The 17,249-nt window shown below is 38.8% G+C and overlaps 2 protein-coding genes across 2 annotated transcripts; both read right to left on the bottom strand.

The window, feature by feature from the left end:
- Nucleotides 1-1,841: 1,841 nt before the first annotated feature.
- On the bottom strand, nucleotides 1,842-3,171 carry gcgb (glucagon b). Its single transcript, XM_014173161.3, has 4 exons — nucleotides 3,041-3,171; nucleotides 2,778-2,883; nucleotides 2,497-2,652; nucleotides 1,842-2,112 (listed from the first exon to the last, which is right to left on the bottom strand). Exons 2-4 carry the CDS (start codon nucleotides 2,870-2,872, stop codon nucleotides 1,992-1,994), a joined length of 372 nt encoding a protein of 123 aa, XP_014028636.1. The 5' UTR covers nucleotides 2,873-2,883; nucleotides 3,041-3,171; the 3' UTR covers nucleotides 1,842-1,991.
- A 388-nt stretch (nucleotides 3,172-3,559) lies between these two features.
- Nucleotides 3,560-15,557, bottom strand: fap (fibroblast activation protein, alpha). Its single transcript, XM_014173160.3, has 27 exons — nucleotides 15,397-15,557; nucleotides 15,124-15,235; nucleotides 14,812-14,896; nucleotides 12,554-12,646; nucleotides 12,322-12,416; nucleotides 12,148-12,222; nucleotides 12,008-12,060; nucleotides 11,845-11,917; nucleotides 11,083-11,203; nucleotides 10,825-10,979; nucleotides 10,537-10,634; nucleotides 10,282-10,411; nucleotides 10,060-10,098; nucleotides 9,865-9,963; nucleotides 9,634-9,704; nucleotides 9,465-9,518; nucleotides 9,124-9,248; nucleotides 8,567-8,617; nucleotides 8,348-8,446; nucleotides 7,893-7,962; nucleotides 7,601-7,795; nucleotides 7,286-7,340; nucleotides 7,068-7,167; nucleotides 6,875-6,933; nucleotides 5,126-5,198; nucleotides 4,833-4,906; nucleotides 3,560-4,408 (listed from the first exon to the last, which is right to left on the bottom strand). The coding sequence occupies exons 2-27, from the start codon at nucleotides 15,124-15,126 to the stop codon at nucleotides 4,301-4,303; spliced, it is 2,253 nt and encodes a 750-aa protein (XP_014028635.2). The 5' UTR covers nucleotides 15,127-15,235; nucleotides 15,397-15,557; the 3' UTR covers nucleotides 3,560-4,300.
- Between the last annotated feature and the right edge of the window lie 1,692 nt (nucleotides 15,558-17,249).

The following is a 17,249-nucleotide window of genomic DNA, read 5'->3' on the forward strand; positions in this document are numbered from 1 at the left end:
ATCTGGCTCTTGTGACTAGTTTGTTTCCGTGCCAGGAAGACCCAGGAAGTGACGCCTGATTGACCACTGATCTCTGCCAGGCTGTCATTGACATAGTATTGTCTCTTGGTTTCCTCAAGTGTCCTTGCTGTCGGTGCTACATCGGTAAAACGTGTTATGACGCTAAATTAGCAGATGTGACAGCACGTCGTTCCATTACCTGATTGAAATCCCTGGGTGTGTTTTCCTCTTGGTGATACGGCTGTCCTCAAGGCTGATTGATTTGGGTTCCACCTCTGTGAACACGGGGTCTCTACTTGAACATGATGTCCTTGAAGTGTTACTTATATATAATACAATTAAATGTATTATAAAAGTAAGGATTATGTTTCCACTTCATTTTTGTTTATGGTTCATTTTATAATGCATCTCTCTTGTTAGTGTTTAGATTTATTTATATATATATATATATATATATATATATATATATATATATATATATATATTTTTTTTTTACATTTTAATTATGGCAAGATTAACGATTTATCAAAGGCCCTATGCAGTCAAAAAAATGTGTCGGGACATGGACTCTACAGGGTGTCGAAAGTGATCAACAGGAATGCTGGCCCATGTTGACTTCAATGCTTCCCACAGTTGTGTCAAGTTGTCTGGATGTCCTTTGGGTGGTGGACCATTAATCATAAACACAGGAAAATGTTGAGCGTGAAAAACCCAGCAGCATTGCAGTTCTTGACACATACCGGTGCACCTGGCACCTACTACCATACCCTGTTCAATGGCACCTAAATATTTTGTCTTGCCCATTCACTCTCTGAATGACACACATACACAATCCATGTCTCAATTGTCTCAAGGCTTAAAAATCCTTCTTTAACCTGTCTCTTTCCACTTTCATCTACACTGATTGAAGTGGATTTAACAAGTGACATCAATAAGGGATCATAGCTTTCAACTGGATTCACCTGGTCAGTCTATATCATGGAAAGAGCAGGTATTCTTAATGCTTTGTATACTCAGTGTAGATATCCACACTATGATGTTAATATTGTGAAAATTATGCTAATGCCCATTTTAAATTTAAACTTTATTTAACTAGGCAAGTCAGTTAAGAACAAATTCTTATTTACAATGACGGCCTACCGGGGAACAGTGGGATAACTGCCTTGTTCAGGGGCAGAATGACAGATTTTTACTTTGTCAGCTCGGGAATTCTAACCACTAGGCTACCTGCCGCCCCTTTTTGTGTTAGAAGTTGTTTGAATAGACCACCTGAAATTTCAGCCTGAGTTTTGGCCTGCCTGGTGACATTACCAGGTGGTAAATTAGTTAATATACCAATAAGAAAGATAGTTCTAAACCTCTCTGCCAATAACAGCTAGTTTACAGTTTTCCCCTCCTCACTCAGACCACTACCAGACAATCCTATCAAAATTCTTGCTTGATAAATTGCTCTTTGCTAAAAAGCTATTTTTGTTTCTTTTTCACAATTTTAAATGAAAACACTCACAGCAAGATACTTTATTGTTAGCCAGAAACGCTTTGGTATTGAGCCAGAAATGGCTGCATTGTACCTTTAAAATGTTTCTACCAAAAATTAGCAAGGTACAGATGACAGATTTTGGGCCAGTTTTATCAACATTTTGCACATGTTATTTTTTAGGAGAGTGAAAGAAAATCTCACTCTTAGGCTACTCTTTAACCATAATATCTTATTCCTCTCCTTTTGTATCACTTCGAAAATCTTGCCACTGATGTTTAAGTACAGAGTGAAGCATTTAGATAATACATTGTCACCATTTTCTGTTAACAACCAAAACATTAGCAATTGACAGACAACAGAATTTCTTGTCAGGGGATTTATTAGCATGACCAGAGGACGATACAGGTTATAAAACATGAAATGGAACAACGGGGTCATTCTGGATGAGTTGCATTCTCTCTTGACTGGAGGGACATAAGACACTGGGACTCTGTGGCTGAGCAGAGGAGCTCTATTCTCGTCTGCCTCGACCATTCTTCAGCCAGGACACAAACTCCTTGGCTGCCTGGTCCTGTAGGTAGGAGCTCACGTCGCTGGTGTAGGTACCCTCTGCATGCCGTTTGATGGGACCACTGAAAACACATGGAGAGATTTTATAGTGTTGATAATAACAATTTATAATTGATAATATGAGGAATAAGCAAATTGATTCACTGTGCATTGTTAAGCTGATGTAGTAAGGTTTTACTGAGCTGTGACTTAAAACCATACACAACCAAGATAATCACCAACATGCAGTAAATATCTGCAGTATGTCATAAAGTGTAGCAGAAGCTTATCTTCGGTTATAGCGCAGCAAAAACATTTGACATTTCACTAGCAATATCTCTTATTATAACTACTGCATTCATACAGTTTCAGTTGAAGTTGTCTCATATTGGACGATGACCCACTGCATTGTGACATGGAATGAGGAAGACCGACACGCAGCAGGGGAAGAAGAAAAAGACACTCACCCACTTCTCTTGGAGTTCATTAGCCACTGGACAAAGTCTTGTGCTCGTCTCGACTCAAGATATTTACTGTAGTCGTTAGAGAATGTTCCCTCTGAATGTCTCTTCGTGTTTGAAAGCTCCCTTGGCTCACTGAACATAGAGTCCTCTGTCAACAGGCTGAAAAAACAGACAAGTCAGCAGTTACAGGATGATGATTCACAGAGAGAGAGAGAGAGAGAGAGAGAAAGCCTCAACCTGAATGGTGCAGAGTTCAGAAGTTGCTCCGAGTTCGAGGCTCTTACCTAGAGTTGTCCTCTGTGTCCTCCTGTGGGATCTGCCAGCTGCTCTGAACAATGATCAAGAGCAGAAGTCCAGCGAAAGAGTGGGTACTTTTCATCTTTTGACCTCCTAGATATTAGCAGAGAAAAAAGGACAAGCTGTTTCAAATGTCAGCAATTTCAGCCAAAAAGCATCACAATAGAAGATAATATAATTCAGAGAAAATTCCCGATGAGAAATATTTCAGCGGTTGAAAAGGAGTATTAGGGGGTTTGGTGCTGCTCACCTGTATTCCCTCTGTAGAGTGTGTGAGAAATGTTGGTTGATGTCTTCTGGCTTCTCTCTCTCTGGTTCCCTGGAGTTGCTTCATGGTCCCTTCTAGGTCTGGCCAGCCTTTATATAGTTGAGATGAATGACTGTTTACTCAGGTGGCACCTTCCTCACAGACGCACTAGCCCGTTTGTTACTCTCAATCCATTAGTCAGAACTCGACTCAATGCACTGGGTAGATTTGCAGTCCATCTTTGTTTAAAAGGAGATGTGGAAATGTCCAGAGTTAAAAGCTGTCACTTAGGTGTCAAAATCAAACATGATTTCATCCTGCCCAACAAATCCAAATACTTATATAACCATCCACCATCTGTGTTCAGATAACCTGGTTTGCACTGCAGGTTCAGTGTTTATGGAATATTTCTGAATATGAAGAGAATATGGAGTTAAACTGTAAAACATGTCTTTCGAGCATATTGTCCCTAAATAGAATTTAGTGAATGATCTGCTAGGTGACTAAGGCACAAATGCGATGTTCTTGAGTTTTATATTCAGTTGTTTATTTGTTCAATACTCTTATGATAATATGCAAAACACACAGTCTGTATCAATAAGATGTCCAGACTGAACAATCATATACCATAAGATCTTTTCACACATTTTTAATAAGCATACATATACATAATCTCCCTTTTTTCTACCGAATAAACAGGATACAGAAGTGTATCAAACATGCTAGAAAGATAATGAATTCCAAAATGTCTGTCAATATATGTTTTAACATCTTATCGCTCGCTACGATTTGTTCCTTTTGAACACATGTAAGGACAATTAACAGTTTTTTGTCAACATTTTCAAACGAGAAAATGGTTATAACCATATTTAAATTCCACATACAATTACATCTCACATACAATGTAAAATACAAACAAGATTTGAACATTACACAACAAATTCAGTGCAGTAACAATTTTAACCAATATTACTGAAGTCATTGATATAAAATACTGTTATACCAACATGCAATGGCTTTGAGTACATAGTGGTGAATTCAATGGTCACATTTTTTCTATGATCAGCACAATAATTTCATATCAAACACAAATAGTCATTACAAGCAACCACATATTAATTACAGTATATAACTTATAATGGAATCCTCAGTCCAGAATATCATCAATAAAGAAAAGCGGTCAACATTTTTATTGTAGCAATATACTATACAAATGCTGTCATACTAATACAATGAAAAGGCATCGAACTTAGTAAGGGGTTATTAGATCGACTTGGGTTTGACAAGACATTTCTGTAAGAATTGACTCATGTGGGTGTAGAGGTGATGGTAGGCAGGTCCTCCAAGTCCGTGATCCCTGTCAGTGTACCACTGAAAAGAATCCAAAAACACACAATTACTATTATTCTAGATAAGGTGTTCGACATAGGTTAGACTCCAGGCTTCGTTCACAGGTGAAAGTCTGTAGCAGAGGCTAGGTATAGATTATTGACAGGTCACATAGAGGTCATATATCATATAATTATATTATAGATACCTATAAGCTAGTGAAGGATATCTAAAATGTCTTATAGACTGTAAAATGTGTGTAATTAAAGTTGTAACATACAGTACTAACTCTCCAAAATATTCTTGCACGTACTGTACTTACCCCTGGGACTATCAAATAAGGGTTTTTATCAAAAATAGGCATACTGCCGATGAAGAGTATAAGACACTCCTCTGTCAGACTCCAAGTGCAACACGTCATCCCCACCACCCCTCTCAGGTAGTCCTTCCCAAAACCAACATTTACCATCGCCTCAAAGTCAACTTGCTGGACAACCAGGGCTTTGGAGATCTGTGCAGATTGCTGGAAGTGAACATTGTCTACAGGAAAAACAAACTGTTTGTAATACCTGATTGAACAAGGAAGCATATGCATCTGTGAAAATACGATAAATGATTTTGCACAAGATCAGGAGCCTCTTAATGGCTATACTGAATACTGTATTCTATACATTACACATTATGAATACAACATTGTGAATGAGTGTGTGGTTGATTAGAATGTAAAATACAGTGTTTCACTGAAACAGAAACACATACCATCAGCTGTCCCATGAACCAGGAGATATTCCACTGATTTGAAATTCTTTGCTCTACTTGTTACTGTGGAATTCTGTTGAATAGAAAGTTGTTTGTATGTGGACACAGTTACGGTTGACATACAGTACAACAGATTATGTGATGACTATCCAAATAAAGAGGGACCAAGCTTTTTGATGTTTCTGGTGTCTTTACCATAGATATAGAATGAATAGAACGGGCTTGGAAGCTCTATCCTGGCAATTTGACTGGTAAACTCATGGGTACACTTGCAATGGCTGCCTGGTATTGTGAGCTAATCATTTCCATGGTAATTTGGAATGTTCTATTAACTGATACTCCGAGTCGATATTCACATAGTAAATAAGGAATTCCCCCTCGACGACGCCCACAAATTGGGGAAAACAAACATTCTTTCCCATTGACCCCCAGTGTAAAAAATCCCGACCTACGGTTCGCAATGCTCCCACGTTGGGAAATAGAGACTGCGAGAAGAGCACTGTGGCTTCAGGCTATTCGGCATGGGAGAGTTGAAAACATTTAATCACAGGTGAGACTTTTAACTTGTTTAGTATAGTTTGTTTGTAACGCCACTCACTACTTGTATCTGTATAGTCCATTTGTTTGTGTTGTTGGTCTTGGATAGCTTAATGTTCTGGTCAGGAGCTAGCTAGCACTCACTCACTTGGCTGCTAGCATCCTCATGAAAAGGGGCATGAGGGAAGCCCTACAATATTACGTTTATATAAGTAGTGAGAATGCTAGGGAGTAGGGCAATGTTGAAGTCATCTTTAGACATTACTTTTCTTAAATGTAGTTTTGTAATATGACTAAAACAAACAGACAAGAAAATTGCACTTGGAAAAAGTCACGTTTTTGCTGTGAGCCAATGTGGTAACCTAGGTAACCACAGGTTATTTTCTCCACAGGCGGGCGGGGCCGCGACGTTCTATTTTATACGGACTGGGATTATGCTGGATTGCCATGGTAAAGCACAATGTTCTTTCAAATGATGCTAACTGTTGTGACTCAACAAATCACAGCACTTCCTGCAGCACTTCCTACACTTCCTGCATGGGTCTAGCTTGAAGATGGGAAGGTTAAGACAGCATAATAATTTCAGGCGGATGCGTTTGAAAATAAACAAATTAATGTGACCAGTGCCATTGCTGGATTCTACAGGATTAGCATTGAAAATGTGACCAGTGGTTGGAAAATCTAGTAAAGTGGCTGTAGATTCTTTTTTTAATGTCTAAACTACTAGAATTACAGTAAGGCAGTTATGCTTGTGTTCGCTGAGTAGTTAGCTGAAATTCACTACGATTGTGTTCATTTTTCACTTTGACGGGGAACTTTCTGTGCTGCTACCATTCACTCCCAGTCATTCTGAATGCGGAAGCTGGTCCCTTGTTGACTAGTGGCACAAAGAGTTATGGGATATTAGAAATCTCTTGTCTTAACCTGTATGTGTTTAACCTAGCATGGGTCTAGGTTGAAGATGACAAAGGTTAAGACAATGGGATCCTAATGTCTCATAACGCTTTGCAACAATGGGTTGCTATGCTAATTAGTAACGGCGCTGGTAGTTAGCAACAAAGATGGTCCCAGATTTGTGACGACATTGTCTTAACCTGTATATTTTTGACCTAGGCATGGGTACACTCAAAATGGCTGCCAGTCCACCCATTATGCCATCACTCATTTGAATGGGGACGGCCGTTCTGTTCATTCTATTTCTATGGTCTTTACCTTGTAAGAGTCAGCATTCTCCTCCGGTTTACTCATATAGCGTTCAGTATACACCGAGTCTGGAAAAGGAATATCCAGATAGAGAATGAACTCATATAGGATGAAAGAAACACTGGCTTTTGAAGTTTATGCATGACTAAATCTGTGTTCTCACTATTTGACCCTTTCTACGATTATACGCACTGATACATACCATAATATTCCCACTTAGCTACTGGGGCAACTGCAATTCCACACTTGAAAACTCCACTTCCAGCACCCAAAGCCATCGACGTGACATAGCCACCATATGACTGAAAAACAGATTATTTCAAACCACATTAATTAGAGTTTAACTCAACAAATACTGTGTATTCACAACAACAGATTTATAAGAAATATTGTCAAAATCAAAGAGAATGTCCAACTTACCCAACCCCATATGGCTATTCGTTCTTTGTCTATAAAGCCCATGTCAATAAATTTTCTAGTGACAAAAAAAAATGATATCTTTATTTGATCTGCTCAAGCTATATGTCATTAAAGTGTTGAGCAGATTCAATTGATGAGACCTTTTTCAAGAGCAACAGATAGCATACTTTAGGATACTCCCAATTCACATTTATTATCAGATATGAATACATTACGTCTTGTATTTATTATTATTATTATTTTATTTGTTTACATATTGTTAAACAGATGTTAGACTTTACACACTGAGGTCTCTATACTTCAATGGCACTTTACCTTGTGGCCGTTATTTGATCTTCCACTTCAAACGTTCCAAGACGTTGGTAGATAGAGTGCATTATTTTGTCACCTTGGTAACCGCTTCCCCTTCCATCGAAACTGGCCACTATTATCCCCTCTGTACTGGAGAGGTACGAACCCCAGTTCAGTCTGTAGCGATAATCTGCCTTCTGACTACAGGGGCCTCCATATCTGTAAGGGAAATAAGCATATAACTTGACACAATCACAGCTGGGCTAATTAATTCTTTGCAAATCCTCTTTAAATATACTTAAGCTTGTATACTTACACATCAATTAGAAGAGGGTACTTTTTGTTCTTTTGGAAATTGGGGGGTAACATCATCTGATACCATAGATCTGTTGGCAAAAAGGTAGTGAAACATGAGGCCATTAGAAATATAGATGTAGGATCTTAATTTGTTCACCCTGTTGCAGGTGAACTTTTCTGCACTGCAATACATTTAAAACTTGTAGTGTATTTGAGGTTTAAAAAGGCTTCTGAAGTTTGCAATTTACACTTTGAAATTTCAGACTTGATTTTCCCTTACAAAAAATGTTATCAACCCCTACACAAATGTCCATTAATTATAATCCACTTAACATTTCAAATTTCCTGTTGTTACAGGATTATTTTTCTGGTGTACTGTAGCAAACTGGCTTAAATTAAGATCCTACATCTGTACATTTGATTTTGCATGGCATGATTTGATTGGATCCACCAGTCTCTAAAACTATCACTTACCAAATCCTGCTACCCTCAGGATCCCACGCTGCATGGTTGGCATTTGGAATTCTTTTAGCATTTCTTCAAGATCTTTGTTGTCACGAAGAACCAGGAGCTCTAAAACAAAACAACTTCCTCAATTGAATCAGAAGTTCCCCGTTTACGGTAAAGATTCCTGAACCTGTATATTTCTCAGTTACAAAGAGTATCTTCAAAGTAGTGGTACTTTTTGCATACCTTTACCTGACCCTCTATTGTCCATGAGTGTGAACAATGGTGTTCCAGGTCCTGTAAAGAAACAATCAGCACACACAATACAGTATGACATCACGTAGGCTAATTGTTCACCACATAACCTCATGTACTAGCTGACCTAGAGGTCAGAGGTCAGAACTGAGACTACGGCTTCATCCCAAATGGCACCTTATTCCCTATGGGCCCTGGTCAAAAGTAGTGCACTACATAGGGAATTATGTGGTGTTGTGTTGTCTCTCTTGTCGTGATGTGTGTTTTGTCCTATATTTTTATTTAATTCATTTTTATTTTTAATCCCAGCCCCCATCCCCTCAGGAGGCCTTTTGACTTTTGGTAGGCCGCCATTGTAAATAAGAATTTGTTCTTAACCGACTTGCCTAGTTAAATAAAGGTTAAATTGAAAATAAAATAAAAATAAGGTGTCATTTGGGACACTTCCTGTATCACTTATTGATACTCCGCACCCCAGTTATTTTTTTTTAGCATTGATCACGAATGGGTTAGTGCTCAGGATGTGAATGGGGAATGGGGTAACTGACCATAGCAGTCCATGCGGTAGTAGGAGGCATTGTAGCTGAAGTAGGCTGAGTTGTACTGACACCTGTCCTTATACAGGCCACAGGTGAGGCACTGGGGAGCAGAGTGGCTCCTTCCGATCATAACCCTGACAAACAAACAAACACAGGTTCATACGAGTTAACATTGCTGTCTGAATAACGAAAATCTTTATGGTAGCAATTGAACATACTTTTATGGTTTATTTTGTATTCAGAATGATTAAGAATTTAGGGAAACCACTTTAAATGACATATCTATAGTGATAGATAAATACTAAATGTACTCGATTCTGTTATCGAATTAAATTAAATGTATTTCTTACTTGTATAGATTTCTCTGTCCAGGCTTTCCTTGGTACTCATTACTTACATAGTATCTGTGAAAATGAAACAATAGTGAAGAAGCATTCTGAAGGAGCAACACACATGACATAGTTCATAATGATACTTTTCTAGTTCTTACATACCTATGTCTTGTGCATCTGTACTTACATAGCGTCTTTGGTGAGTTTTGAAATGTAGATGACCTCCCACTTGCCTGAGGTAATGGGTGTTGCCTTGCCCTTTGGAATTATATGCACTTTCATAGGTACTGCATTCTGATATTGCTAACATTTACATGCAAGTAAGCATTTTATTGTACTGTGTACACCACGTGTACACCATAAAGCTAATAAACTTTTTCATTTTGATGAAACAATCACTGAGGAATAAAATACTTACATCTTTCACACGGTGAAGGTGCTTATAACCGTATGTGTCACTCATCACTTTGTAGAAACTGATATGATCCTCTGCAAACATAGGTTGGAGAGGAACATACTGGAAAATTGAAATAATTGATTATTAGAAAACAAAATATTTCAGCACCTAGATTTCGTTCTCATGGTTCTTTCATTATACAGTATGTGAACTTACTTGGCCAACCCAACCCGTCTTGCTAATTTGTTCATATTTCTAAAAGAAAAAAAATACAAATATTTTATTACATTTATTCCTATTAGGCCTATACAGTTACAGAATGCTTCACACAGTAACATTCCTGGAGTTAATGTCGAAAAACACATGATCCTCTGTTCACTGAGTGCTGTTGTCTACCAATGAGCTCACCCACAGAGTCTGAGGTGAGGTGACAAGTACCTGGTTCTCATTCCAGTTGTTTCCGTCAAAGTCATAGATCTGTAAAAGGACATGGTTCTGCTTCCTCTTGGTCCACTGAACAGCGATGCGCTCATCCGTCACCCAAGTGACTGAACTCAAATAGTGATCACTGGGAGAAAAACAACACAAAGTGACAGGTTTATATCACCCTTTTTTTACATGTGATTGATATTGACTAGCCTTGACTGTTTAAACCACTACATATGTATATTAGGGTATGAAATTATACTGTACCCTGCACCAATGGAATCTGGCACCACCACCTGTGTCCGTCTTGATGGATTTATTGTGTCCACTACAAACAGCTTTGCCTTAGGATTAGTTGAGCCAGCCTTGATAGGAGATAACATGCATAACAAACACTTGATATCTTCCAAAAACATGAGCATTTTCTAAGGGTACAGTACATATAATTCACATACTGTGTGTATAATCATGGTATATTGACCTATTACGTGCTATCTGTGGTATGTCTCTCATTCTTATCATGCATTAAAAAAGGCACATATTACAACATCCCACCTTGGGGTATGGGACAACCACTGTACTGGGGTATTGTCCATTTCCATACAAAGAGTACTCGATCGTGTGGACATTTGTGTCATTAAACTCAGCATAAGCCAGATACTTTCCAGTTGGTGACCACCATATTGCCTCGTTCGATGAGAAAACCTCCTCTGAAAAAAAGAGGAAGGAATCAAGTTACCCAAAAGCCTTGTGTGTGATGAAATTCACCTTATCCCTTTCCCCTAAAATGGGTCAATGTTACTTAATACCCACCCTCATATACCCAGTCAGGGGCACCGTTAAGAATCTGATTCTCTTTTCCATTATGGGTCACTTGTATGGCTTCAGCAGTGGCGTTGGGTTTCAAATAAATGTTGTAATTCCAGACGTAAGCCTGGCAGAGAGATCAGCGGTCATGTTAATGTCAGCATTCCATTGACTTTAGTTTATACTAGAGACAGCCTACTTCCTCTACAGTGGTTTTATTCCCTGGCATCCTATTCCCTGGCATCCTATTCCAGATTCTTTTGGTTGGTGCAGCAGCTAATCCCACTGTGTTTTGCATCTCTCTGGGCCAACGCCCATTCTCGCCATGGGAGAGAGAGCTAATTACGGTGCCAGCAGTTTGCAAAAACTAGCAGGATACTAGTGAGCAGATGAACGATGCAATAGCAATGACATTAAATATACTCCAGCCTCTTTTCTCATTATACACTTGTTATAATTACCAAGGGCCTCAGAGAACTCTTAGTCAGGTAGCAAATGTTGTTTTTTTCAGATAAAACTTAGGTTATGATCTGATTTATTTTTCTGATCTTGTTAGATATGGTCCATGGATAGACTTGAATTTGTATTTTATAGTGTATACACATGGCTTTGAACACCCTGTTTGCATCCCAAATGGTACCCTATTCCCTACATAGTAGACTACTTCCCTATGGGCCCTGGTCAACAGTAGTGCACTAAATAGGGAATAGGGTGCCATTTGGGACACACCCCATAGATAGCGTATCCGACTGGTTTTTAATCACTCACCAGTTTGTTTCCTGTTGGTGCCCAGGCAAAGTATTGCACAGCTTGTGGAATGTTCACAGACTTGAGAAATGTTCTGGGAGAAAGAGATGGAAACATCAGGTCTTTAGTGATAGAGGAGTAGTTGAGTCTGGCACTTTCACTGGGAAAACAGAGATGCACTTACGAACTGTCATAATCATAGATGGAGTAAGAGGCTGTGAATGAATGTCTCCATTGCTGTAAACACATGATACAGTAAATCAGTGTTGTGTATTACAAAAGACACCCCATGATCAAACTATAAACAATCATTCAATATATTACCTTGGAGTAGTTGCTCTCAAAGCAGATGTATTTCCGATCAGCAGAAATAATATAGTCTGTGGCATACACTTGTTCCTATGACATAAACATTTTAAATATAAAATGTCAATACATTATTCGCGTTGAAAGATACTACGGGAGATTAGAGTGCTCTTTGCCTGAAAAATATCTTACAAATGTGTTGTTGCTTATATATTCAAAGAAATCCCCTGTTTCAGCATTGTGAAGCATAATGTTGCCTTGTCTCGTTTTATGCAGGTATTCGTTATCTATAGGAGAATGAGACAGAAATGTAACTTTTTGAGACATGATCAAAATGCAGGCCCTTTAAAATCAAAACAAACAATGACAAGGAATGCATGCATATACTTTTAGAAGCAATTGAATAAACAAAACAATGCAATACCTGATATCCACCGCAAATTATATATTTTATACCTAATTGTGTCATTGAAATAATCTGCCAGGGTAAAAGGCCTATTGGAGCCTGCGTCCTCTCCTGAAACATGAAAATGTACTTGAATTAGTGACAGATGCATTTTACTGGAATCAACAACTGCAAATATTGGTTTGTTGATAATCAAATAATATGCTAGTACTTTCCACGAAAGTGGATATCTTCACCAAATCCTTGGAAATTGTACACTACTACAGTTGAAGTCGGACGTTTACATACACCTTAGCCAAATACAATTAAACTCAGTTTTAAACAATTCCTGACATTTAATCCTAGTAAAAATTCCCTGTCAGTTAGGATCACCACTTTATTTTAAGAATGTGAAATGTCAGAATAACAGTAGAGAGAATGATTTCTTTCAGCTTTTATTTATTTCATCACATTCCCAGTGGGTCAGAAGTTTACATACACTCAATTAGTATTTGGTAGCATTGCCTTTAAATTGTTTAACTTGGGTCAAACGTTTCGGGTAGCCTTCCACAAGCTTCCCACAATAAGTTGGGTGAATTTTAGCCCATTCCTCCTGACAGAGCTGCTGGTATGACTGAGTCCGGTTTGTAGGCCTCCTTACTTACACACGCTTTTTCAGTTCTGCCCACAAATGTTCTATAGGATGGAGGTCAGGGCTTTGTGATGGCCACTCCAATACCTTGACTTTGTTGTCCTTAAGCCATTTTGCCACAACTTTGGAAGTATGCTTGGGGTCATCGTCCATTTGGAAGACCCATTTGCGACCAAGCTTTAACTTCCTGACTGATGTCTTGAGATGTTGCTTCAATATATCCACATAATTTTCCTCTCCTCATGATGCCATCTATTTTGTGAAGTGCACCAGTCCCTCCTGCAGCAAGCACCCCCACAACATGATGCTGCCACCCCCTTGCTTCACGGTTCGGATGCAATCCCCTTTTTCCTCCAAACATAACAATGGTCATTATGGTCAAACAGTTCTATTTTCTCCCGAGGACATTTCTCCAAAAAGTACATTCTTTGTCCCCATGTGCAGTCGCAAACCGTAGTCTGGCTTTTTTTATGGCAGTTTTGGAGCAGTGGTTCTTCCTTGCTGAGCGGCGTTTCAGGTTATGTCGATATAGGACTCGTTTTACTGTGGATATAGATACTTTTGTACCTGTTTACTCCAGCATCTCCACAAGGTCCTTTGCTGTTGTTCTGGGATTGATTTGCACTTTTCGCACCAAAGTATGTTCATCTGTAGGAGACAGAACCCGTCTCCTTCCTGAGCGTTATGACGGCTGTGCGGTCCCATGGTGTTTATACTTGCGTACCATTGTTTGTACAGATGAACATGGTACCTTCAGGCATTTGGAAATTGCTCCCAAGATTGAATCAGACTTGTGGAAGTCTACAATTTCTTTTCTGAGGTCTTGGCTGATTTTTTTTTAATTTTCCCATGATGTCAAGCAAAGAGGCACTGAGTTTGAAGGTAGGCCTTGAAATATATCCACAGATACACCTCCAATTGACTCAAATTATGTCAATTAGCCTATCAGAAGCTTCTAAAGCCATGACATCATTTTCTGGAATTTTCCAAGCTGTTCAAAGGCACAGTCAATTTAGTGTATGTAAACTTCTGACCCACTGGAATTGTGAAATAATCTGTCTGTAAACAATTGTTGGAAAAAATTACTTGTGTCATGCACAAAGTAGATGTCCTAACCGACTTGCCAAAACAATAGTTTGTTAACAGGAAATTTGTGGAGTGGTTGAAAAACTAGTTTTAATGACTCCAACCTAAGTGTATGTAAACTTCCGACTTCAACTGTACATCCAAAAAGGCAATAGCAATCACTTGGTGGCGCCACATGGTTATCACTATATTGTATAGTAGGCCTACTTGAATTTGAAATGTTCCCGTTTGTGGTTCAATAACCCCCCATCCTAACTCATCTTTGGATTTAATGATTCAAGAAATGTAAATAATTCTAGAATAGACAAATTAATGCTCACATTGGAAGTTTCAGTGAAACAATAACACCAAAATCTGAGTATTGTTGGTTATTTATGATGACTGACTTAATGAAACTTGGTGAAGTTGTACAATCGCTTCGTCAGCAAACGATCTTCATAAGTCACTGTCAACTCAGTGGACACCATAGTGTGAAAATTGTTTACAGAGTGAATGGAAACCATATCTCATTGAATTAAACGTTGAAATCATACATTTATGATAAAATAAAGCAACTTACTATTCAGATATATTGCCATGGGGACAGTTATTAAAGTGATGACGACAGCCGCCCCCACAACAGCCCAAAGCACCTTGCCGCAGCCCTGTTAAAGGTGAGGGATGAGGGTGACAAAATGTTGCAAAAAGTTCTGTGTGAATTATAAAGTAGTCTATTATAGTCTTGGAGGAGAACTCACTGGCATTCTATCTATATCTCTTTGATTTTCATATTTTCTTATTAATATGATTACATATTAATAAGACTTGTCATTTAAAGAAGCACCGTTAACTTTGCATTTGTTTGTATTTCTAATGCATTCGTCTTACTGACCATAGTAGCACCGATGATGTATCGGCATTCACCCGGGAGTGGACATGCACCTCTCAACCTGAGGAATCCGGTACGCTGACGTGGAGTGACAGCCGACTTCTTCGCACTCTCTCTGGATGTCAAACAATTAACATAGCGCAGAAAAGAAATATAGGTTCTTGATTAAACTGTAACATAAGCAGCAGAAAAGAAACAATGTTACTCCGTCCGAGTTGAATTTAGCTTCCCTTGTACTCCAGGGTGCATCCGTAAGGAAGAGTTGGAAATTCTTACTAGTCACAGGGATGCCTCCTCGAAGTCAACAGCCCACATAACTTTCCGATGGCGCCGAATTTGTGAAGATTTAGGAAGTGACTTTCCATTCAGCGCATATCATAAATCGTCCAGTTGTTATCAGTGAACATCGTTAAGCTTTGCAATTATATAGAATACGTTTGCAATTTGTGGATTTCTATGCATTTTGTGGATAAATAACCAGTAATTTGTATATCTGTAAAGTCCAAATATTTGTACATCGTCTACACACCATGCAGAAATAACTGAAAGCAAACACACACCAAAGCAGATTCTGCCCCAGTTTATTGTCTCCTCATACACTTTACACATGGCATGAATTTGTGTTTTGGAAATATCCAGAAAGCTATGCATTCAGGATAAACATTCAACAAAACAATGAAAACAGTAACCAAGGGGCAAAGTCATAAGCATGCAATTTATAAGGCAAGCCCTCATATCATTTTCTTTGATTAATCCCTGAACTATCAAATCACAGTAGCCAGGGTAACACATACCTGTGACATTGACAAAGTGATACGTGAATTTACCAACAATCTTAATGTGATGTGTACTTATTCATCTATTTTCCAGCACCAAAAAACACCACCTGTCTTCTGTATGTCAGATCTAACGTGAGCATGTGTGCCAACAGGTGCACTGTAGTGAGAAAGTACCACAGGGACCAGGGAAACACCAGAGGATCCCAAGGGAGAAGAACTGTGAAGAAGTTCATTATCATCTTTAGTTTGATCCATTCCGGTTAGAGAGTTCGCTGAAAGGTCGCTGGTTCGAATACCCGAGCTGACAAGGTGAAACATCTGTTGATGTGCCCTTGAGCAAGGTACTTAAGCCTAATTTGCTCCATGAGTGACTTACTACTATGGTTGACCCTGTAAAACAATACATTTGACTGCACCTATCCAGGGTATGTGACAATAATTGTGTAATTATGTTGTTACTGACGGAAGCAAATGCAGTGTCTGACACAATAACTGCTCATCTAGGAGCACAGATCAAGCACAATTGTGAAATGTTTGCACATCATATTCAACTAGTCATCTTCCTCTCTCAGCTCTCTTCCTGCTAAACCAGTTTTTTCCGAGTCAGTGAGTAAGCATGAAAATATCTAGGGCACATAGTTATAAGTAATGGAATCTTTTCTCTAGGATCCCTTTTTTTTATGCAAGCATATTATTAATTTGATTCAACATTTACTGATTGCATAATTCAATTTATTGACAATGACTATGATTCATTTCATTGCAATTGGCAACTTGTTAAAAAGAAAGAAAAAGGCATCTGAAACCCCCAATATCATTGCGCATTGTCATAGGCGTCGTAAGGATTGGACCAAGGCGCAGCGGGTAAAGTGCTCATCTTCTTAATTTATTTGAAGTAACGTGAACGCTTAAACAAAAATAACAAAACGATGAAACAGTTCCATAAGGCACACAGGCTATACAGAAAATAACCACCCACAAAACACAAGTGAAAACAAACCCAACTAAATATGGCCTCCAATTAGAGACAACGACAACCAGCTGCCTCTAATTGGAGGTCATTGCCAAAAACCCAACATAGAAATAGAAAACTAGATACACACATAGAAATAGAAAATATAGAACATAAACCAAAAACACCGAAACACACAAAACGAACACCCCCTGCCCCGCCCTGACCAAACTACAATGACAAATAACCCCTTTTACTGGTCAGGACGTGACAGTACCCCCCCCTAAAGGTGCAGACCCCGAATGCACCTCAAAAACAAAACGCCCCACCAAAACAACCCCAAAGTTAAAGGGAGGGAAGGGAGGGTGGCCACCGTCAACGCCGGTCCCTGTGCTACA

This window comes from Salmo salar, chromosome 25 (genome assembly GCF_965601325.2).
Source record: "Salmo salar chromosome 25, fSalSal1, whole genome shotgun sequence".
Lineage (NCBI taxonomy): Eukaryota > Metazoa > Chordata > Actinopteri > Salmoniformes > Salmonidae > Salmo > Salmo salar.

Bases quoted from the DNA above. Each gene is read 5' to 3' on its own strand.
- gcgb (XM_014173161.3), bottom strand. From the start codon at position 2,872: ATGAAAAGTACCCACTCTTTCGCTGGACTTCTGCTCTTGATCATTGTT. The intron at 2,653-2,777 runs GTAAGAGCCTCG...CTGTTTTTTCAG, and splicing joins GACACAGAGGACAACTCTAG to CCTGTTGACAGAGGACTCTA. The intron at 2,113-2,496 runs GTGAGTGTCTTT...ATGTGTTTTCAG, and splicing joins ATGAACTCCAAGAGAAGTGG to TGGTCCCATCAAACGGCATG.
- fap (XM_014173160.3), bottom strand. The intron at 7,796-7,892 runs GTAAGTATACAA...TTTCCCTTACAG, and splicing joins TACCCTCTTCTAATTGATGT to ATATGGAGGCCCCTGTAGTC. The intron at 4,907-5,125 runs GTATGTGTTTCT...TTTTTCCTGTAG, and splicing joins GGTTCATGGGACAGCTGATG to ACAATGTTCACTTCCAGCAA.